At 43.8% G+C, this 24,186-nt stretch overlaps 1 protein-coding gene across 1 annotated transcript in view; it reads left to right on the forward strand.

Moving 5' to 3' along the window:
* Nucleotides 1-1,528: 1,528 nt before the first annotated feature.
* Nucleotides 1,529-24,186, forward strand: part of DCHS2 (dachsous cadherin-related 2) — a 122,905-nt gene continuing 100,247 nt past the window's right edge. The window contains exon 1 of the mRNA XM_042469673.1: nucleotides 1,529-3,346. Coding sequence (XP_042325607.1) covers nucleotides 1,529-3,346 — 1,818 coding nt within the window. The remainder of the gene's footprint in view (nucleotides 3,347-24,186) is intronic.

Raw genomic sequence — 24,186 nt, forward strand, 5'->3', positions numbered from 1 at the left:
CACTCCTTCAAATCCGTAAACAGGGCTATCATATCACCTCTTTGCCTTCTCTTCCCCAGGCTAAACATCCCCAGCTCCCTAAGTCTTTCCTCATAGGGCATGGTTCCTAAATCCTTCACCTCCTTTGGACAGGCTCCAGCTTCTCAGCATCCTTTGTGAACTGCGGCGCCCAGAACTGGACACAGTGTTCCAGATGGGAAGCATCACCATCACCCTCCGATTCCTATCTAGGCAGAGGGGCCCCTGAGCGAGGGCTGCCAGGGCTCCTTGCTATGGAATTCTGGGAAGGCTAGATTGCGGTGGGAGCAGAGGAGGCGGACAAAGGAGCCTGGCTGCGCTTGCTAACCTCCTTGCAGCCAGAGGCTGGGCATCCGCCTTCGGTAGCTCTCCCAGGCTGCTCTGCCTGCCTCCTCCCGGGGTCTGCCTCGCCTGTTTCTGCCGGTGTCACATGGGGGAGGAAGGGAGGGAGGAGGGGAGTCGCCCGAGGAGGGCTGCAGCCTCAGCATCAGCAGCGCAGCATCCGCCACGGAAGGCAGGCAGGAGGCAGGAGCCCTGGTCCTCCTCTCCTCTCTCCACTTGTTCTCCTTCAGCTTCAACTTTTTCGGGGCTGCGGAGCTAAGGGGCTCCGGGGAAGGGTCTCTCCTTCTTGGGGAGACCCCAGAAGGACCAGGCAGAGGAGGAGGAGGAGGAGGAGAAGCAGAGGCTGGCAGCCAGAAGAGGAGGGAGGGAGGGAGGGAGATCGCTAGAAAGTCTTGGGCTTCTCCTCCCTCTGAGACCCCCAGAAGGACATCGGGGGACCCAGATCGGAGGAGGAGGAGAAGCAGAGGCCGGGGACCAAAAGCGGATCTCTTGCACACTCTCCCTCTGATCCAAGGAAGAGGTGAGGCTAAGTCTAGGTGCCAAAAGAAGACGGGGATCTCCTGGAAAGGGCATCGGGGGACAAGATCCGAGGAGGAGGAGAAGCAGAGGCTGGGAGCCATAAGGAGATCTCTTGCAAACCCTTCTTCTGGAAAGTCCCGAGGAAGACGGAGGAGGCCCCCAGGTCCAAGGAAGAGGGGAAGCCAAGAGCCACAAGAGGACGGAGGTCGACTGGAAAGCCGCCCCGTCGGAGGCTTCCCCTTCCTCTGGGGACCCCAGAAGGACACTGGAACACAAGGGCCAAGGAAGAGGAGGAGGAGGAGGAGGGGATAAAGAAGCCGAAGCTGGGGGCCACAAGGGGACTAAGGTCTCTTTCAAACCGGCCAGGGCTTCTCCTTCTTCCGGAGACCCCCGAGGGACACTGAGACACCCAGATCCAAGAAAGAAGTGGGGCTAAGAACCACAAGAGGACGGAGGTCGCTTGCAAATCCGCCCCGTCTAGGGACCTCCTTCTTGGGGAGATCCCAGAAGGACATTGGCGGAGGAGGAGGAGGTGGTCAAAGAGGAGAAGCAGAGGTTGGGGGAGGAGGTTTCAGGGCTCCGCCGGGGGACTTCTGGCAAACCCGCGTCGTCCAGTGGATGAGGCCGATGGAGAAGCCTTGAGAGGAGCATGGAGGCCCGACGGGGCTGGGCGACCCCGACGCCCCCCGGGAGGCTTTGGGCCTGCTTCGTCGTCTTCTTCTTCCTGGGCGCCGTCGGGGGCCCCTGCTGCTGGGGCCAGGTCTACCGGCTGCGCCTGGCGGTGGACGAGGGCCTGCCTCCGGAGACCTTGGTGGGCGACATCAGCGCGGGCCTGCCGCCGGGGGAGAGCCACCCGGGGGGCTTCTTCCTCTCGGAGGGCGGCGGGGAGTCTGCGCTGCTGTCGGACTTCCACATCCAGACCGAGACGGGCCTGATCCGGACGGCGAGGCCGCTGGACCGGGAGCGGAGGGCCGGCTACAGCTTCGCGGCGGCCACCTTGAGCGGGGAAGTGGTCCAGGTGGAGATCGCTGTCTCCGATGTGAACGACCACCAGCCCCGCTTCCCCCGAGACTCGCTCCGCCTCGACATCTCCGAGCTCAGCCCTCCGGGAAGCGCCTTCCGGCTCCCCGCCGCCCGGGACCCCGACGAGGGCAGCTTCGGCACCCAGGGCTACTCCCTCTTGGCCCCCGACGGCGAGGAGGGCCCCGAGCCCTTCTTCCAGCTGCGCTACGCCCTCCCTTCGGACGCCTTGGACATGGTCCTCTTGCGGCGCCTGGACCGGGAGCGACAGGAAAGGCACCGCTTTGTGGTGGAGGCTTGGGACGGGGGCAGCCCTCGACGGAGTGGACGCCTCCAAGTCGAGATCCAGGTCTTGGACGAGAACGACAACGCCCCGGCCTTCGAGAAGAGCGAGTACCGGCTCCGGGTGAAGGAGGACGCCCCCGTGGGCAGCTCCTTGGGCCGCTTCTCGGCCTCCGACCCGGACGCCGGCCTCAACGGAGAAGTCAGCTACAGCCTCATCCGACGCCAAGGCGAGCCTTCTCCTTCCTCCTTCTTCGAGGTGGACCCTCAATTCGGCGTCCTCCGCTTAAGCCGCCCTTTGGACCGAGAGAGCCGGGCTTTGCACCGCTTGGCGGTGGAGGCCCGCGACGGAGGGGCTCAGCCCGAGGTGGCCACCGCTTTAGTGGCCGTCGAGGTCTTGGACGTCAACGACAACGCGCCCTCCCTCCAAGTCCTCTTCCTCACCGAAGGCGCCGGGGAAAACGTCTCCGAGGGAGCCCGCCCGGGGGACTACGTGGCCCGGGTCTCCGTCTCCGACCCCGACGAGGAGGAGGAGGAGCAGGATGGACGGGGCGGACCGACGCTGAGCCTCCAAGGCGGGGAAGGGGCCTTTGCTCTCCGGCCCTCCTCTGACAGCGAAGGGGTCTTCTTCCTCTGCGTGGAAGGGGCCCTCGACCGAGAGAGCCGCCCCGTCTACGAACTCAACTTAGTAGCCCTCGACTCCGGCTCTCCGCCGCTCACCTCGGAAAAAACCCTCCTCCTCCGAGTCTCCGACATCAACGACCAGGCACCGGCTTTCTCCCAGCCCCGCTACGAAGCCGCCGTCTCGGAGGCCGCCTCTCCCGGCACCGCGGTCCTCCGCCTCAGCGCTTCCGACGGCGACGAGCCGGGCTCCCTCAACGCCCAGCTCCACTACGCCTTGGCCCCCGGCCAGCCCCAGGCCGCCCTCTTCCACCTCGACGCCGCCACGGGGCTCCTCAGCACCCGGCAAGCCCTCGACCGGGAGAAGGAAGGCCGGCTGGAGCTCCAAGCCCTGGTTTGGGACTTAGGACAGCCGCCCCTCTCCGCCTCCTGCCTGGTCAGCGTCGCCGTCGAGGATGCCAACGACCACGAGCCCCGCTTCCAGCGGCGCTTCTACAACGCCAGCCTGCAAGAACACGTCCCCGTCGGACACTGCCCGATTCAGGTACAAACAGGGACTGTGCTCTGCCTTCCAGGGATGCAGCCACACTGGAGGAATAAGCCGGTTTGGCCCCGCTTTAAGGGTCTTGGCTCAAGGCTATGGAATTCTGGGAGTTGGAGTATGTTGTGGGGCCCACAACAAACTCCAACTCCCAGAATTCCATAGCCTTGAGCCAGAAAGAGGGGGTTTTGCCATTGCCTTCCCCAGAGGCTGAGAGAGTGCCATTTGGCTAAGGTCACACAGTGGGTTTCATAGCAGAACTGGGATTCCAACCCTAGTCTCCAGAGTCATAGTCCAAACTACTAGGCCGCACTGGCTTTCCACATACTGTATCTCTCTCTCTCTTTCTTCCTATAAAGGTCCAAATCTTCTGCATCCATCTGGTGCTTCTGCATCTTCTGCTCTGCTCCCCACCAGCTGCTGACCTGATGCGCACACTTGATAAAACCAGGAGTGTATATGAGGCCATGCTGGATCTGAGAAGGAAGGGATTTGGAGAGCAGAAAGGGCCACCCCTAGATGCCACAGGGGTCCTCCTCTATGGGGAACTGATGGAGGAAAGAGGACTGCTTTGGCAAATGCAGCCTTACTAAGGGGAGCCAGTGTGGTGTAGTGGTTTGAGCCTTGGACTCTGACGAACAGGATTTGAATCCTGGCTCAGCTGTGAAACCTACTGGGTGGCCTTGGATGAGTCACACTCTCTCAGCCTCAGGCTGGCAATGGCAAACCCCCTCTGAAGAAACTTGCCAAGAAAATCCTGTGATGGGTTCACCTTAGGGTTGCCATAAGTCACACACAACACACATAACAACAACAACAACAACAACAACAACAACAACAGTTTCCTTGATTTGGCTAGACGGCCTCTTGGAATTCCTATAATTTTATCTTCTCTTCTAAAAATGGTGACTGTGGCACATGGAGGACATCTCCCCTCAACCCCTTCAAGCAGAGCTTGAAAAAAATTACTTTTTGGGATTCCTAGCAGCTACTGTATTTGGCTGAGGGATTCTGGGAGGTTTACTTCCAAAAAGTAACTTTTTATGGCCTTGGGTCAGAAAATGCCCTTGGCACAGCTGCCTGCTAGGGATGCTGCACTGAGCAGTGGGTCAGACTTGGTGGCATATGAGGCCCTTTCCACATCTATGATTCTGTGTGTTTGTGGTCCAAACCACACTGCAGAAATAACCCAGTTTGAGACCGCCTTAACTGCCTTGGCTCAGTGCTAGGGAATCCTGGGAATTGTAGTTTCTTGTGGCACCCAAGCTCTCTGATAGAGAAGGCTAAATGTGTCACAAAACTACAGTTCCCAGAATTCCCTAGCATTGAGCCAGGGCAATTAAAGCGCTCTCAAACTGGATTATTTCTGCAGTGTGTTTTGGACCTGTAATTCTATATATGAATAGTCTTGTCTCTTGATATATGGTCTGGCTATGGAGGTTCTGGAGAGAGAAAGAGTTGCCCTGCATTTATTTCTATTTATTTCTTCTCTTTCTTATTTTGGCGCTGTTACTCCAAGGAGCTTGGTATGGTTTTGCCCCATGCTTATCCTCTTGACAGTCCTTTGAGGCAGAGGAAGCTTTGAGAGAGTGTTTGGTCCAAAGTCACCCAGTGGGCTTCATAGCCAAGTCTTCATTTAGCAGTCTGACCATTGGTACCATAGTGGCTCTTATGCACTTTGCCAGCAGGTGCTTCTGTGTCAAGGAGCTCATCATTTAGCCTGGATAGCACTGATGGTCACACTTTGGACAGTTCCCTCATCAAACCATTCTGTTCTGAAAACCGAATCTTCAGGGCTTTGGATGGTACGTGTTTAGAGGAGACTTGGTGTCTGAGGCTTCAGACTGTCAAATACTGATGAATTGCACATGAATAGCTGAGTCCCAGAGCCTCCTGTATTGGGACTTAGGCTGCACTGCAAACATCCAACTTGGGGATGGAGACATATTGGATTGCAAAGAAAGTATCTTTTTGTGTTACAATTGAATGCTAAACTTCCTGAACTTTGAGAATCTCCTTGTAGTCACATGAAAGTCTATCCCTCCATAAAAAACCAGAATTTACTCAGGCAGTACATTTTGGATATCATCAAAGGGAAGCAAGTTCTTAATTATTTACATTTCTTGTTGCTATGGTTATGATTGGAAAGGTGTTTTGGGACTGTTCTACCTTATGTACTAGGATACTTTAGATAGTGTGCCTCTTGCTGTGCTGTGTCAGACAGTACAATGTCTTACTTCAACCCAGGCTACTAGTGTTAACCAAGGTTGCTTTGGTTATGAAGATAACTCTTTTGTTTATGTACACATTCTACACTCATTCATTATCTTGGTTATTTCAGTGTAATCCTTTACAGTGCAATCTTAAACATGTGCTCTTAGATAGAAGTCCTATTGACCTCTTACTCCCAGGTAAGTGTATACATATTCTCCCTTAAATTCTGGCTGGTAGATTCTTCTTGGCAAGCACTTTTCAGCATGTGAATGGCATGAGGTTCATCAGACACCCGATCAATGCATAGAAATAGAAACTACATCAACAGCAGCATGAATGGAGCAGATATAGGTGACTGGAGACATTCCAAACTGATTGGAGTTATTACCGCAGCAGAAATCCAGGCCAGCAGTGCACTCTAAAAGAAATATTTCTCCTGCAGATGACCACATTAGTTGTGTGGGAAAAGTCTGAGTGAAGGGCTTGCTGTTTGAACCACATATTGGTTGTTTTTATGCATTTCCCCAAGGTCTCAGTATGCTTGCTGAGTTCAGTGTGGCTGAACACCATGTTGTTATTAAGTTTGGCCTAAGAGCTCTAGTGTGCAGTCAACTGCGAATCTACAGTTCTTTTAATATGTTAATTTTAAGTACTCTTCATAAGGTGTAGTCTTTAAGCTCTGTACTGAAGTGATCCAAACTGAAAATTAGGAGGTTTTCTAGATTTTGATATGCTTGGAAACTATTTATTCTTAGCTCGAATATATTTGTCAGTGTTTATGCAGCTCCTTTCAAGTATGACTACTGGGGAAATTGCTCCCTTCCTCTCCTCCTCAAGAAAAGGGTGCTTTGTATGAGCATTTCCATGACATTCGCTCACAGACATCACCTGCATTCTGTTGAATTGGTCAGTTGTTCTTATTAGTGGATGTTGCTGCTAATTGGTCCAAATCTAAGTCATTTAATTTCAGCCTTACTTCTTGTTTTGCCCTTAGTTTGTCTTGTAGCACCAGTTAGTTCTCCTAACCTTTTGCTACCAGATTTGCTTTCTAGAACTTTTAGACCAGACATGGTGAACATGCAGCACACTAGCCATTTTTGGTCCATGGAACCAGTTTGTATGGCCCATAAAAGCCTCCAATGTCACAGCTTACCCTCTGGAGTTTGAGTAATATAACACTAAGGCATTGGATTGCAATGAGTTTCTGGCTCCAGTTGATGGCTCCCAGTTGATGAATCAGATGAGCCTGAGAAGTGGCTGGCGGAAGTACCCACTGAGGGGAACCCCAAAGAGATACCTTTGCCCTTTGTAGTTAAGTGAATTGAGTCAACATCTCTTAAATATTGAGCATATCAGGCATTGAAACATAGCATCATAGAGTTGGAAGAGACCTCAAGGTCCATCAAGTTCCACCTCCTGCTACACAGGAATACACAATCAAAGCACAGATAGCCATCTGGCCTCTGTTTAAAACCCTCCACAGAATGACACTCCATGACATGTGGCATTCACGTCTTTCAACAGCTGCTGGGAGTCCTCATTGCTCACAACTGTTCAGTTTCAACCAGTAATTTCTAAACTCTTGTATTTCTTGGGATTCTTAATTTCTTGACTTGCTTGCCTTAGCCTTTTGGTTTGGACTGATGGCTTCATTTAACGAATTTTGACTGGCAGAGACCTTGCCCCTGTGCCTCCCTTCTTCCTTCATAGATTTTCTGAATCATCTATGCATGATTTTGATTAGCTTAATTTACTGATAGATGCTTCTCATATGATAACTTGTTTCTCTGGGCACTTGCGATATGTAGCCATAGGATACCAAAATGGTTCCAAACTGCTGCCAAATGTGGTGGTTTTGTCCCTGAGCCCCTCCAATGCTCAACACCCCCCACAACCTCTAAAAAACTGGCCAAATGAAATCAGCCCAGTTGTGTTGGGTTTGTCAGTCAATTCCTGTGAAGGGTCAAGGTTAAAAATGCATCTTCCCCAATCCACAGTTTTAGAGCCTTGCAGTTCTCTCTATGACTTGCTGTGCTTGTATTGATCATTCCCACTCCTTTTCCAGTGAACTTGTTGTAGAGGTGGACAATGTACTTCCATTGGGCTGTATGCGATAGATCAAAACTCTGTTTTTGTTGCTCTAGTGTTCGCCACCTATTTATACTGTGTACTTCACCCACTGCCCCAGATTCTTCTTCAGTTGCTTGCATGGAACAGTGGTTATATACATTTTTGTCATGCCCACTATTCCTGAGGCAGTGAAATAGAAGCAGTGAATGAAGTTATGTCATCAGGCAGAGCTTTGCAACAGATAATTCAGCAGATCCTCATCTGGCACTGTTAAAAGCAGGCCTTCGATAAATGCAACATAATATGCTTAATGCAGAACTGAAAGAAAGCAACCAAAATAAAAAAAATAGATGTTTCTTCTCTGGTGCATTTTTAGTGTATGCTTTCTTCAATTAGCTATCAGTCTTCCTGGTTGAGGTCCAACCATAATACTCAATCCATGTATTATGACCAAGTCCACTCCCCCCAAAAAATGGACTAAGAATTTGCAGTTTCACTGGAGGAAATTATTAGAATTAGAGATACCTTGTAGAAATGGACATACCTTTAGCTCTGTTGCATTCCACTTTGGCATGGCTATTTTTGTGTATTAGGGGTATTTTTGTCATAGGAAAAAAGTTCCAATGTGAATTTTGAGGCAACAATAATTTCATAATTTCATCCCAAGTAATACAGTACGGCCTTAAAAGGCTTCTTCCATGGATTTCCTATTTAGAATTACCTAGATGTGTTGCATATTCATAATTCTCAGGAAGTCATAAGCACCTTTATTATTTTTCAGTGACATTGTTTATAGATGTGCTTAAAAAAACAATTTGGCAAGTAGAAAATTAGTTTTCAGATATATTCTCACCCACGTTGTTTATTCCAGTGTTCTCTACAAAGGTGTTCTAGTTTGCTGCTTCAAGATCCTATTTCATAATGATGCTGCGATTGGACCAACAGTAGTGCACTGCCTGCATCAGCATTTCTCTGGCAATCATTTCTTAAAGTGGGGCTAGTTGTAAAACAGTTATGTTTCTGTAGCCTGCACCTGCTGGAATTCACTTTTATCTTTAGAGGGTTAAAAAACAGGTGGGGAGAGCATCACTCTTGTAGAGTTCATATAAAGAACCAGATGTTTTAACTTCTGTCCTGTTTTCAGTTCTTCAGTGCTATCCCTATAGTAGCATCTTGCAGTTTCATGAAAGAAAAAAAAAAAAGACTGGTCCTCTCCCCAAAGTGTTTACAACCTCTGGGAATCAACTCTAGCCTGAGGCAACCTGCTTAACAACTGGTGTCTTTAGTCCTGGATGGTGATTCATGTCTCTGTTCTCATGAAAAGAACTCAGCAACTTTCCCCTTTTGGGAAACTGTTGAATTCATCCAAAAGCATTTTTTTATTAAAAAAAAAACCCTTTGAATGAAAAACAAAACAGCATAAGTAAAAATGCAAACAACATCATAAAACAATCAAAAGCATTTACTTATGTTTTCATCCAAAGCTGGATATTGAAGATCTTTGAATTAGCTGATATGGACTAACTGTCTATTTTGATTACAGAGAAGATATTTGATAGCTTTATAAAGGACTGGAACGTTTTTATATCTTTTATGGGGAAGAAAGAAGGAATGACTACACTTGAGGGGTTTAAATATTGACTTTTGAGGGGTGTTTTAAGACAGAAGTGTAAACTGAAGACATGTATGATACTTTTGTAAGTATGTCCTAGGCTTGGATGGTAGGAATTCAATTATTGATTGTTTGTATTGTAATTTGGGAGTGGATGGGATAGATTAGTATTTACATATGTTGTATATGTGCCATGGTATAATAAATATAATATAGAGGAGGGAATCTGCTGGTATGTTGCTTTTGCTGCTTATGCTATTGTTTTCTGTAATTGTTTCTGACTTATGGTGACCCTGGGGATGAATCTTTGTTCAGTGGGGGCTTGCCATTGCCTTCTTTTGAGGCTGAAAGACTGTGACATGCCCAAGGCCACCCAGTGGATGCACCCATGGCTGAGTGGGGATTTGAACCCTGGTATCCCAGAATCCTAGCCCATCACTCCACTAAACCACACTGGTCCTCTCATCTGTACAGCAGGTGAGAAATATTTTAATTACTCACCTTTTCAGTATCTTAGCTTTGTCAGTGACACTGTCCATATCATCTTGGATCCTAGCAGCCCTACCTTTCCTTTCAAAGCCACCCAACATCCCTAGGTCAGCATTCCAGCATAGCAGATGCAGCCCCTTTCTCCCCAAGTGCTTCTTAGTAGGAGCTCTCCTGGTGGATCAAGCCGTTGCTTCAGGTACAGCATACAAACAAATTATACACTGCTGACAAACAGTACAAAGAAATCATTGATTGTGTAGCCTGCATTCCTAAAGAGCAAGCAGTGCTGTCCTTTGGCTCTGGGAATTTTTTGTCCCCACATACTGCATGAGAAAGGTTTGCCAGTCTAAAGGAGAGGTTCATGGGAAATGAAATCAAAGCTCTCAAAGCCAGGGCTTGGTGTCCCTTATGCATGACCTTGGGCAAGTCACATGCTCTCAGCCTCAGGGGAAGGCAAGGGCAAACCTACTCTGAACAACTCTTGCCAAGAAAACCCCATGATAGCTTTCTTTGGTTTAGGGTTGCCATAAGTCAGAAACAAGTTGAAGGCACACAACAACAACAAATGCATGACATATGTGTACAATAATGTTTTTATTTTCCTTCTTCATATTCTCCTTGTTTTTTTTTTCTTGGGATCCCCCCCGCCACACACACACTTTCTTTTTTTTAAATGGAGGCTTTTGGACTAATTATAAATGCTGTGTATTTTTTGCCCCTGGGTTATCAGAAAATTCCATTGAGCCAGCCCAGCACCATTGCTTTTACATGAACAATATTAATCTGATTTCATCATTAAATATCTATTCCTTTGCAAAAGTGATGTAACCAAGAGCAACCATTGATTCCAGTGGGGAGTGGATTCATGGACCTTCTGCTGATTGTTCATTCCATGCTGTGTCACCCTAATTTACATTTTACTGAATTCCCTGGTCCATGACTTGAATTAAGGTTCAATCAATTGGCTGCAGTAATATGACCTTCACAAGGGCATGCTGTTTTCTGCTTACAAACCAATCTTTTCTTGTCACCATGCTCCTGATAACACACATTTTTTTAAAAAAAATCAAAAGACAGCCAAATTAACATTTTCTTCCTGAGGTTAAAGTGCTTTTCAGATTTAAATAAATCGTTCACAACTACATTGATTCCTTCTTACAGGCATCCGTACGTCTTTTGTTGACTTTTGTCCTGTTATTTCAGCTCAGGGATGGCTGAAACTGCTTAAGATGTTGAGATTTGTTTCACATAAATTTTGTTTTAAAGGCAAAAATAGTGAACTTAGCAAAAGTCATTGTGATGAGATCTTAGGTGTAATGTTTCTATGTCCAAACTTGAGAGATCTATCCAAGGTTCTGAAACTATTTAAGGAATAGAGTTCAGCTCTTTTCAAGTCTGAACAAAACCCAGAGCAGATTTACTGCTCCTCTGCCACGGAAGCCACCAGCTGCCATGGTAGGGGGCTATTCAGTAAAGAGCCTTTACATCAATGGCTGTTTATCTTTGGACTGTGCCTTTACACTCTACGATTACAGCACTATGATTCCACTTTAACTGCCATTCCATACAAACCTGGGACTTTAAAGTTTAGGGCAGGGTGCAGTATTTAGAATTCTCATCCAGAAAGCTTTAAAACTTCACAGAACTACAAACCCCAGAATAGAATGTCGCCATGGCAGTTAGAGAGGAATCATAGTGATACATTGTATAATATGAAAGTACTCCTGGAGGGTCTACTTAGACAGGGAAGCTAAAAGTCACACAATGGTATGACTTCCCATTGATCCTAAGAAATTGAATTTTGGCTCATTTTATATACTGGTAAGTCTGCATTTTCCTTCCTTAGGTACAATCTGTGGGAAGAAGAAGAGAGCTATATATGTAGATTTTTTTTAGTTCTTGCTATATGAGTGTTTTGCTAGAGCCAGATTGCTAGAACTGCAGGATGTTTTTCACCTTCTCTACCCCCTTTAAAATCCCCTTTGAGGAAATGAAGACCAGCTGATTAAGAAAGGTTGCCTCTTTGCCTTCATCTCCCTGCTCCCAGAGCTTTTATGGGAGTATGCTGCAAAAAGTTTCTTGTGCAACCTGCCTGCCAGTGTTCATATAAGATACAAAAAATGCATATGTACTGGTGAATGTTAGCTCCACAGTTGCCTTTGTATTGTGTGTCTACCCATTTCCCCACCTCTAACTACAGGCTTTCTGTTGTAAATCACATCATGAACACTTGCAGTGGTAGAAGGCAAGATACAACTGTTTAAAGAAAGCAAAGTTTACTTATTTGAAATATTTTTCTTCTGCTTTTGAACTCAGATGTTTCCCAGAGGGATCTCAAATCAAGCAAATTAAAACAGCAATAAAAGCACCAAACCATTTTGCTTTGTTTCTGGAACTGATTTCATGAAACAGAAAAAAATCTGGATAATTTTTTAGAATAAACTAAACTAATTCTAAACTAAATAAAACATGCTTGTAGGCTATTTGTTCAGGTCAGCATCTTGGAGCTCATGTATAGTGAATTTTCTCTCTCCTGTCTTCCTGCATGGAACAGCTTAATGACATTATTTTAATAATTAATAGTATTTGTAAGGCATTTTCCACACTGGATCTGATACGTTTCAATTTAGTCTATGGATTTTTATGGGACACTGTAAAGTGTAACATGTTTGTCTTGTGCTGGTAAGCACCCCTTCTAATGAAGCATGTGGCAATATGGCTGCTTTTGGATGAAGGCCACGATAAAGCATATTTCATGGTGCATGCTTTTTAATATTGGTTTAGTTCATTTTAAGAATCATAAACTCTGTGAGAGAATAGATGCATAATATAGGCTCTAGCCCACAAACTGTTGAAGCTGACTTAAGATCAAGGACTGGGGAAAATGTAACAAATTCCTAAGAGCTGGTATCAAAGTTTAATGGGTTCATTTCTGCAGCATCATCAGTAAAATAGTGTTGGCACTGGAAGATTACACATATACATGTAGACACACACACACAAAAAAAGTCCACGCAACAAAGAATCTACATTTTTGACAAGACTGTGTAAAGATGTCAGAGTTCTAAATGCATTTCCCCCAGTCCTTGATCTTAAGTCAGCATTACACAATCTTGTGTGACGATGTTAGAGTTCTAAATGCATAAACCAAAAATGCCATTTTGTTGTCACTTTTGATTTCTAAAAATCTCCATAGCATAGTAATAGTAGTAGCAGTACTCTTTAGAAATCCTACACACAATCAGTTGCTAGAGTACATGAGTGGGAAGGTAGTATTGTACTCATGGCCTCCTTGTGGGCTTTCTGTTGGCATATGGTTGGCTGCTGTATGAACTAAATAAGGTGGACTTTGATCCAGTCTAGCAGGACTCTTCTTATAGTCTCTTTATATATTGATAAAGGCATACAACTGTATGTGTGTGTATCTACCATGACTCCCCAGACTAAGAAGCTTGGACTTGTGAAATATGGCATGGGGAACCCAATTGGTCTGCTTCTCAGAGCTGGGTTTTTATAACAAAGGTTGGTTAATTTGAATCTGGTTGTAAGATTACAGGCATATTTTCATTTACTTAGCTGACAGACTTCCCAAACCAGTGTTCTGCGGGGCAGAGGCATGATACGAAAAGCAACACACTGAGGGAAATTGGTGCTCTCCTTTTCTGGATCCCTGAACTTTTCAAACGATTGGGAAGGAGTGAGGAAGAAACTGGCAAGGGCAGAGGATAGGAGTGAGCAATGTGAAGGTCTGGATGAATTCTGTTGGTGAGTGGGGAAGGGAAGAAAGGCCTGTTGACACAAAAGAATTGGAGGGAGCACACAGAAGAGTTGTCATCATTTACTCCACAGCAATGTGAGTGTGTACACCAATATATTAGATAGAGCAGGGGTAGGCAACCTGCGGCCCGCAGGCCGGATGCGGCCCAGCGAGGCCTTGGGACCGGCCGCAGCCCAGTCCTGCCGCCGATTGCCGCCGGGGCCTTTGGGGGGGCATTGTCTATAGAAGCCTCGGAAACATGCATTTATATTAACATTTTTTAAAAAATCAGAAATTTTTTTCGCATGTCCTCCATTTTTTTTTAAAAAAAGTGTCTTCCATTTGAAAATTTTGTCCTACATTTGTCCTGGTTTATTTATATATTTAATTTTTTTTAATTATTTATTTTTTGGCTTCGGCCCCCCAGTTGTCTGAGGGACAGCAACCCGGCCCCCGGCTCAAAAAGATTGCCTACCCCTGAGATAGAGCAAAATTTGGTTTTTCATCATATTAGAATGAAGAGGAACCTCCAGCCCATGGATCCACTCCAGTTTTTTAACAGTCAAATTCTATCTTCATGTCTCCCTCATGCCTACTCTCTGTAGACAATAGAGTGGAATCTCCACTGTAGTTTTCAGTCAGTGAACAAGAGATGGCAAAAGGGATTCATCTCCATGACACTTTTCATCCCATCCAGGAAGGAGAGCATTATATGAAGGTAGCTGTTCACTCACTCCTCCTTCCTGGCAAGAGGAGAGTGAAGAGGGAAGCTGGATCCATGTCTGGGCTAAAAGTTCTGGGCTGAGAAGTTCTGCCCTTCACTTTCATTGGGGATTCAGTGACACTGTGTCATGCCCACTGGTGTCATCTCACCAATGGAGAGGTGGGGAGGAGTTGTGAGAGAGTTATCCCCCCCACCCCAATGTTCTCTACACTTGTATTAGAATAGCACATCTGAACTATTTCCTTATTGCTTCTGTGCTCTTTTCAGAGTACAAAGTGGTTCACACTTTTAAATAAAACAAAAGCAAACCTCCTATGAGGTTTTTTTTTTTTTAAAAAGGTGAGCAGCACTGTAAAGGAATTCTTGAGATGATTTGATCAACACAAACAAAGAACTGATATTTACAAGGTGTGTATTTACAAGGCATGCTCATTTGTATTCCAAAGATGTACATTCTCGGTGTCAATTAAATGTTTTGCTGACTTTGTGACTCTTGATTTATGACTAGAAATAGAGTTTTGCTAGAAAAGGAAGAAAAGTTAATTAGATAAAGAGGAGGAAGTGTGATGGTTGATGAGTCTTCCATAGTTAACATTTGGAGGGGGCAAAAAGTCCCAAAAGGAAGGACTCCAGATTACTGCTGTGCAGAGTATATGTAAGGCTAACGGACAGTAGGCAGTGTTGCTACATTTGTCTTCAAGAAGAAGAAAAATATTTAAATATAATCAATGCTCCTGACTTAAAAGCTCGTCTTTCTGCATTCTATTTTCCCCATGAGACAGACAATCAAAAGCAGTTGGCCTTTCACGTGTTTGTAATTTAAACTCAGACCAATGTGTATCTTTGGTGAGATGGCTGACTTCAGAGATTATACTAAGTACTTCATTTCTGGAAGAAAGGTACAGAAGTTCAAGCATGTCTGGAGGTGCCAGGAGATTGTATTAGGGGAAAAACTGGGATCCTAATGCTAATGCAATGGCTGGCAAACATTTGCAACTGAACACTTAGCTCCCGCACTCGTCACAAGCCTTCCACTCAAAAAGTCTACCACCCATGGCTTTTCATGCCAGAGCAGTTTTTGAAACAAGAGAAAGTCTGATTGAAAAAAGAAGGAATACAGTATTTGCATTGGGAACACTTGACAGATCTCTTCCAGAAGGTGCTGAGTACTCCTTCTTCCCACTGATCTTCCCTTATGTAGGGTTTGGGGTGAAGGCTTTGTTGAGATAACACATTGCTTGGAAAACTCTAGATACATTAGATAATGTTGCTTACTCATTTGGTTCTGCACAGATGAATATTAGATCACAGTTAATGCTGATCTGAGGGCTGTTACATACACCTGTATCCTCAGGGATTTGTGATAAAATGCTGTCAAGTATGCTGATGACAACTAGCTCTACTTTCCACTGACTGAAGAAAGGCAAGGGATGCTTTTACACAAGAATGGGAATGATGACAAATTAACTGAAGCTCAGTTTGGGATTGTACTGCTTCTGAAAAGGTCAGCAGATCAAGAGGATGTTATTCAGCCTATGATATGGTTCACTTCTTGAGAGTGTTTAGGGGCCCCACTTTATCAATCTGGCTGGCTTCCATGGCACAAAGCACATTTTATTGACTTTACTTGGTGTTCAAGATGTATCTTGATGCACTAAGGAGCCCTGGTGGCTCAGTGGTTAAAAGCCAGTACTAAAGCCATTCACAGCCACAAGGTTGTGAGTTCATTCCCAGGGACTCCAAGGTCCACTCAGCCTGGCATCCTTCCATAGGTCGCTCAAATGAGTACCCAGCTTGTTGGGGGCAATTAGCTTATACATTGTAAGCCATTTAGGAAGTGCTTAAGTGCACTGATAAGCGGCATAGAAATGTATTCGCTATTACTATTGCTATCTCTTCTTGGAAACAGGTAACCTTAGCAATATTTTCTATATTCTTATTAAGGACTTTATCACATGACTCCCATTCTTGTCACAGTCACATTAATGAAAGTAAGTATTTATTTACCAGATTGGGATCACTCCCTGTCATACATCCCTTCATTAACATGACTGGAGTGTTGGTGGTGCTGCATGCTCTCTTCCAACCTCATCCTTAATCCCAACTCCCAGCCCAGCCTTACCTAGCATGCCTTTCATTTGTATGGTTTTTTTTTTAAACCAGGATTGGAAGAAAAGGCAGAGATGAGAGGGGGACAGTGTCATACAATAAGTATTGCCAAAGACTCTATTATCAAACATTTATGGTAGTTAAAATGTGTGTGTGATAAAGTCTTCAGTCAAGGTTAGAGTATTGTAATATGTTTTATATAGGGGTGTTTCTGAACACCACTCAGAATGATCAAGGTATATTATTAACAAGACCTCTTGAAATGAACTTATTCCACTGGTACTGAAAGATCTAAATTGGTTTCAAGATTCAGTTCAAAATGCCTGGATGAACTTGTATCAAGGTGCCTGACTGAGAGCTTATTCCCTTATCAGTCTTTCTATACAAGGGCCCCTATCCTATTACAATCAGCCTTTAATGGGATGCAGATGTTCACAGGAAAGAGCATGTGCTTCTACTGGTTTCATGCCTTTGCAATCTTACAAAACAGGGTTTGTATTGTGCCAGTGGCAATTTTCACAAGGTATTAATGTTAGCAAATGGCAGTTGCATCATACACTTCTTAGGGGTAGATATTTTGCAAGTTGACAACTGATGATAAAGCAATAGCTTTAATTTTTATTATTGTTTCAATAAATAAAGGTTTTGTTTTGTTTTCCATGGTGATTTTTATGTATTGTGAGTTCTAGAAAAAAGCAAAAAGTGAGACAGGCATGTTTGAAATAAAGTGACAATGAGTGGTGATATGTGCCTATTATTGCACTGCAGTATCATTTTTCTGTATTTTGAAGCTGAAGCATACTCCACTATATTTATTAACACTTCTGTTGCAAACCTCTGCAATGAAAACTTGATAATATGGGCTTAAATCCTATTCCTAGTCTCAGTTGAAGTGGGCCCATTGAATCAATTGGTTCTGTATACATATTGACTTAGCAAATTCCCATTGATGCAGTAGGTCAAATCTAGTTAGTACTAGCAGCAGAATTTATGCCATTATCCTCATAACTGGGATTATTGGGATTTAACAAGTTAGATTTAAATGGGCATTAGTGTTTTAGAAGACCAGTTGCTGGTATTTGCCAATGCATAGAAAGCCAATGCAATTCTAGGCTGCATCAATAGGAGTATAGTGTATAGACTGAAGGAAGTAACAGTACTGCTTTGGAATATTCCAATACTCATCTGGAATATTGTGTCCAGCTCTGGGCACCACATTTCAAAAAGGATGTTGACAAGCTATAGTGTGTTCAGAGGGGGACCAAAATGGTGAAAATCTGGAAACCATGCCCTCTGAGGAACGGCTTAGGGAGCTGGACATGTTTAGCCTGGAGAAGAGAGGATTAAGAGGTTACATGATAGTCATGTTTAAATATTTGAAAGGATGTCATATTGAGGATGGAGCAAGCTTTTTTTCTGCTGCTCCAGAGAATAGGACCCAGAGTAATGGATTCATGCTATGGGAAAAGAGATCCCACTTCAACATTAGGAAGAAGTTCCTGACAGTAAGAGCTATTCAACAGTGGAACATGCTCCATGTAAGTGTGGTGGGCTTTTTGGATGTTTTAAACAGAGGTTGGATGGATCTCATGGGAGCGCTTTGATGGTTTCTTCCTGCATGGCAAGGGGTTGGACTGGATGGCCCTTGAGATCTCTTTCAACTCTATGATGCTATGATACTATAAAAGACTTTGGCTGCACCTACACTGCAGAATTAATGCAGTTTGACACTGTTTTAATTGCCATGGCTCAGTGCTATGAAATTCTGGGATTTGCATTTTTGTAAGATATTTAGCCTTCTCTGTGAGAGAATTCTGGTGCCACAACAAACTACAAATCCCAGGATTCCATAGGATGGAGTCATGACCGTTAAAGTGGTGTCAATCTGCATTAATTCTTCAGTGTGGTAACAGTCACAATATAAGTGACATATTTGGTAGTGCATAGAGAGATCTTGTAGCACCTTTGAGACTAACTGAAAGAAAGAAATTGGCAGCATGCACTTTCGTAGACCAATCTACTTCCTCAGATGCATTGGGTGGTGTGGAAGCCATATATATATATATATATATATATATATATATATATAATATGCTATTTGTATGTAAGGATGTCAATACAAATTACAAATCCTTTGTTTATGGAGATGAAGTTGCAGGTCCAATTTTAATGATGGTTGTTAGTGCACAAAGACTTAGGAAACTGGTCTTTGTGCATGGAGATGAAGTATCAGATTCAGTTATGCAATGGGACTAACACGGCTTTATCTTTGAATTCTATTGGTCACGCAAACACATTTATATGTTGCTGCTCTATATGAGCTGAGCACACATGGGCATTTAGCATTTTTTGTTTTGTCTTGGCAGTTTATCTTTGTTGCCTTATATTATCCTGCTTATTGTATTAAGCCTCTTTTTCACCTAGACATGAAAGTTTTTGGGTTTTTCTTTTTTAGTGTCATCTTTCTTTGTTCTGTTGGGGACCTCACCAACACTTTGGATGTAGAAATGCTGAAGTCCTTTGTTTTCCTCACCACAACAGTAAAGACTGGTACTAGTAAATTAAGGTCAAAAGTTTTGAAAACTGTTTCCTCTGAAGGAAAAAGTTGTTTTGGAAGATTGGTTCCTTATCAAAGTTTCTTATCCGAAAAATGACTATGGCCATTCAGCTCTGGTTCCCTTGTCTCTCCTGTTTCCTCCTTGTGAGCCAAGCAAAACATTATATATATATTGTAAACCAGGTTTTGTTAATTCTTAAGATTTCTGTTGCCTGCAATCCTTTTTTAAAAACATAAATGTCAGAATATTTTTAGACCTGTATACTTGGAAGCGTCCCTTCACTTTGAAGTCTGGATTATTTTAAGCATGAAGCTGTTAATAGTATCGTAACTACATTTTATATACAGAGCAAGCAAATGGATGAATTTCCCATGCTGACAGATTCCTGGGTCTCCTGCGTTGACCTTGGAAGGCTCTCAGATCGTGTTTTTCTTCCCCTGTATGCAAAGAATCGGATTGTCATGCTTGTGTCTGCTCCACTTCCACTGACGGCACTTACATCTGGTACTTGGAAAAGGGTGATGGGAAGGGCAGTTATTTAAACCTCCTAGACATGCTTGAGACAAACAACTTGTGTATGCTTTATTGTTCTTACCAATAAAAACAAATGCATATGGTTCAATGTAATTTCCAAAGTACTGGATGTACATTTCCACGCACAGAAACTATTTAAAGCTGTTATACATTCAGTTGTTTTTACTCAACATTCCCATGTGTCCACTGCTTTGAAGGGGCCGTTAAATGTGAAAAATAGGTTTCCAGATCATATGGCAGAGGACTCTAAATGGAACTGTTCAAAGGGTTTCACTGTCGTTTCACTGAACTCTGAATGTCTAAGAATTTAGGATGCTGTGCTGCAAAGGCATAGGCTGATGCAGAGCGGTGTGTTGGTGCTCACGTTAAATCTAATGGCATGATTGCTCCCATTTCATGTGAGGGGGAGTTGGGGGGGAATGATAAGCACCTGGGACTGTTGCCTAGCAACTGTCTCTTATCCTCTTGGCTGCTTGCAGAATATCTGAAGTTGGAGAATGTGCAAGGCGCCATAGTTAGGCGGCAGTCCCAGATGTCAAAAGCAGGTGAATATAGAAAAAGTGAGAAGTGGAGAATATATATATATGTGTGTGTGTGTATGTGTGTGTGTGTGTGTGTGTGTGTATGATAAAAAGTCTACCATTCTTCTTCACAAGGCCACAGATGCATTTCGATTATACAGTGTGAGGAACAGAATGGAAAGGATAGCTGGGTAGCATAGATCAGGGAGGAGGGGAACTAGCAATAACTATAGAGAGACACCTGATCAGTTATTGAGCTTTCTGGTGGTTTGAATTAGAAATACAGTCACCCTTCTGTATCCACAGATTCTTTATCCATAGATTCAAGCACCCATGGCTTGAAAATGTCCAAAAAAGTATACATTCAAAATAGAAAACCTTGATTTTGTCATTTTATATGAGGGACACGATTTTACTATGTGATTGTATATAATAGCACTCAAATGGTCACTGATCTTTATCCGCCAGGGGTCCTGGAACCAAATCCCAGTGGATAACATGGGCCCACTGTTCTGAGCCTTATGCTTTCCAAATGTTTTGGACTGCATCTCCCACAGTCTCTGAGCATTGGCAATGGAGCCAGACCTTAGAAAGTAACACCTCAAAACATCCAGAGTGACAATGGGTGAGGAACCTTTAGCTCACTAGGTATATTGACCTCCGTGGGTCCTATCAGCGCTACCAGCATGGACTGCAGGATCTCCCTTCTGATGAGGGACTTTCGCTTCCCAGGTGCCATAGCAGAGAAGGACCCCAGCCTTGGTCTCACAGGTTTCTTATGGTGGAAGGTGCACAATGGCATTTTCTTTTGTCCATAATGGGCAGACATGATCATATAATGAGTAAAGGAAATGTTTGTGCATGATGGATCCTTCAGTGATGAATGCAACCGTCTCATCATAGAGCTGTGCCCTCTGTTTATTCATATATCATGGCAATTTATTGTCTCAAAGGAATACCCATGAAAGGACATGCAAGGTCTTCATATGCAAGGACATGTCTCATTTTGATTTAATGTTATTGTTGTAGCCCCAGGATTGGGCTTTTTTGCATTCAACATGTCCAGAGGCAACAGAGACCACAAGAATGTGGGGAAGCTTATGGAAATGCTACATGCATAGGAGAAAAGACCACAAAAGATGATAAGCCAGCTGTGTCCAGAAGCCTGTTGAGGACTGATTCAGTCTAATACTTGAAAATATTTCCTTGCTAATACCTGTAGATTTTAGCAACTATTGTTCAGAAACATCCATAGTACTAAGTATCCTACTATTGCCTGGTAGCAGACGCCATTAGCTTTATGGAATTATTGCCCATTTGGCTGGTGGTGGGATCCTGAACATAGGAGTTTATCAGGCAAGGGAAATTGGAAGTATAATCCAATGGCAATCTGAACACAATCATGGGGTTTAACATTATTGTGTGATAACCCACTACATGCAAATTCGGGCAATGGGAAGTCAGTCCGAGCGCAATCATGGGGTTTCATGTTATTGCATGATACCATATGCAAATTTGGGCAATGGCATGCTATTTTTGGGCAATGGGAAGCCAGTTCGAATGCAATTCGCATTCACGTAAATTCGCTGAACTAGCGAATTCACATGAATGTGCTTTGGCCCCACTTTCTTTTCATTCGAAATTAAGAGAAATTCCTCACTTGTGATAAAGTCCATAGATGTTCCTGCAGCAGTATTTCAGCTTTTCACTAGTCATCAGACCAAGCAATACAATAACAGAATCATAGAGTTGGAAGGGACTATAAAGACCTTCTAGTCTACACTCTACAATGCAGGAATACACAACTAAAGAACTCTCAAAGGTACTTGTGTGGTAATTAGCTTTAGTATAGAACTAGTAGTGTACAAATAATTAGTAGTGTATGACTGATAGTCAAGCCACAGATTTATAACTGCAATAGCAGAAGAGAAACGTTTGTGCTTTGTAGGTACAGAATATGCTGGTGGGGATTTACTTTGGAGAGCATAAATATTATCCCAAGATACTGCATTGTTGAGAAAATGTACACTAGATTGTCATAAGTGTTAACCATAGTGACAACTATATCTAGTAGAACTGGAATGCACTTGATTTTTAATAGTATAGAAAAGAAGTAACACAGGTAAATGAAAACAAATCTGGTCTATTTTTTAACAATACGTATATCGAAACTCAATGTAGCTATGGAAAAAAAGGTAAAAATTGAAAGAAATTATTTTACTAACAACTGCACAGGAGAACTAATGCAAGCTGTGGTAACCTCTGGTCTCTTGGTTTGATTTTACACAGATAATTTCCTTCAAAGCTGTGTTTGAGCTTTTTTTGCAATGGCTCAAAACCAAAACATTTATGCAAAACAAAATATATTTGGTCAGTATTTTTGTTTGTTCCCTTTTGATGATCCTTGAGGCAAAACTCCATGCTCTGGGATAACGTTTTTGTTTATTCGTTTTCTTTTAAAAGATGCCTTTGAAGTTCCAGTCTTCTGTATAGTTTTTGCGTCACTACAGCTTCATAATGGTTTTATGCTGCTACTAGGCTGCTGGAGCATTCTGTTTTCATTTACAAAGCTGAAAACAAGAGAGCACCATGAATTTTCTAAATTAAAACTATAGCTTAAATCTGTATGTGATTTGTTTGGTGTTGCTATTTTACAATGGCACTAAAAAAATATGACGGCATTTAGAGGTGTTTTCACACAAAGCAGTTACAACATAGGACTAATGCATGTTTCAGTTTGATAAGACTGATGTTTTCAGCACAGTCATGTGCTAACTTTGATGAGATTTCATATATAGGTGTCTGGCATGATAACTGAAAGCATCCAAGTAACCACAGTCCAGCCATCATTGGTAAAGTTGTGACCAAAGCAACACAGGTTTCAATTAATGATCATCGGTAACAGCACTGAACTCATGCTGACTTTCTCTTCCCTTGTAATGAACTGGACCAGTTGTATGAAATAAGCCCACTCTGTGATGAGTTATAAGAGTATCACTGGCTTCTTATATGCCCCTTGAGTTGCTGCTGATTTGAATTTGACCATGCCAGAACCTGCCTGACTATTAATCAGAATCTAATGTTTCTGTCATAGATCTGCAGCATTTTTTGTTGTTACATCTTGCTGCAAAATAATAATAAAAACACTCTTTGGACTATAACTTACAGTGGTTTTTCTTTTTTTAGATTTGCAACTCAAACAAGTTTCTGTTAGGTTTTTGCCACCAGGACCAGGGCACTGAGACTGACAAAGGTATTCAGATATATTTGAATAATCTCAGCAGGGATTGGATGAAAAAATCCAGGCCTGCTAGATTTATTCTAGTGATACTTGGGTGGCCCCATTCCTCTCCATGCAGCTGCCATTGCCAACTGACTAACTAGCTAAGAGGCTGTGCAGACCGGCATGGTGTCTACACAACACACGCTTCGACTTTGCCCCCAGGCCGGCATGACTCCGTGCGCCACACCACATGGTGCACAGCGTCACAGCACTCCTCTGGGGCTGTGTTTAGATGATGCAGCACAAAAGAAGCGCCATAAAGCCACAGAGCTGGCAGCTATGGCACCCTTTAAAGAGTGCAAAAAGGCCAGATCGGGGCTGCAGTGTGCAATTGTAGTGAAGATGGAGGCGGCCTCAGGCTGCCCCTAACTAAATTGTAGGCAGTAGCTAATAGTATGACAGGGCACAGTGACTGTCTTTCACATATTTCATATTCATCTGACATGGATAAAATGATACCAGTTAAATGATAAATACTTGAAATTAAACATCCAAATATTGTCTAGTTGAATACCCGGAAATTATCCTTATTGGCAGGGACATTCTCAATCCTCTATCATTCCAGTTTTTCATCTGCTCTTAAAAGGTCACAGTTCCTCTCTCCAAATTTACCCTTTTGTCCTCAGCTTGTTACAGTTCCTGCTAGCTGAATTCAATGGGCAAATGTAGTTTGCACCCAGTGAACTGGGGGGAGAGGAGAGGTGATGATGAATCTTGCACTTCCCAGTAGACATAGGAAAAGCTGCAGCCTCTCTTATTTTGTACATTTTTGCTGAAAAACCACTTATGCCATTTTGACAACAATCTGACATTGTCTGGCTATATGTGACCTGATATTTTCCATGAAATGGTGGAAAGTATTGCTGTTTCCCACAGGTAATGAAACCTTGTCTTTCAGCATGCTTTCCTGCATAAGCAATACATCTTTGCATTCTTAATATCTTTATGCAAAGATTCTCTGATCTGTATAGT

This window comes from Sceloporus undulatus, chromosome 5 (genome assembly GCF_019175285.1).
Source record: "Sceloporus undulatus isolate JIND9_A2432 ecotype Alabama chromosome 5, SceUnd_v1.1, whole genome shotgun sequence".
NCBI classification, from domain to species: domain Eukaryota; kingdom Metazoa; phylum Chordata; class Lepidosauria; order Squamata; family Phrynosomatidae; genus Sceloporus; species Sceloporus undulatus.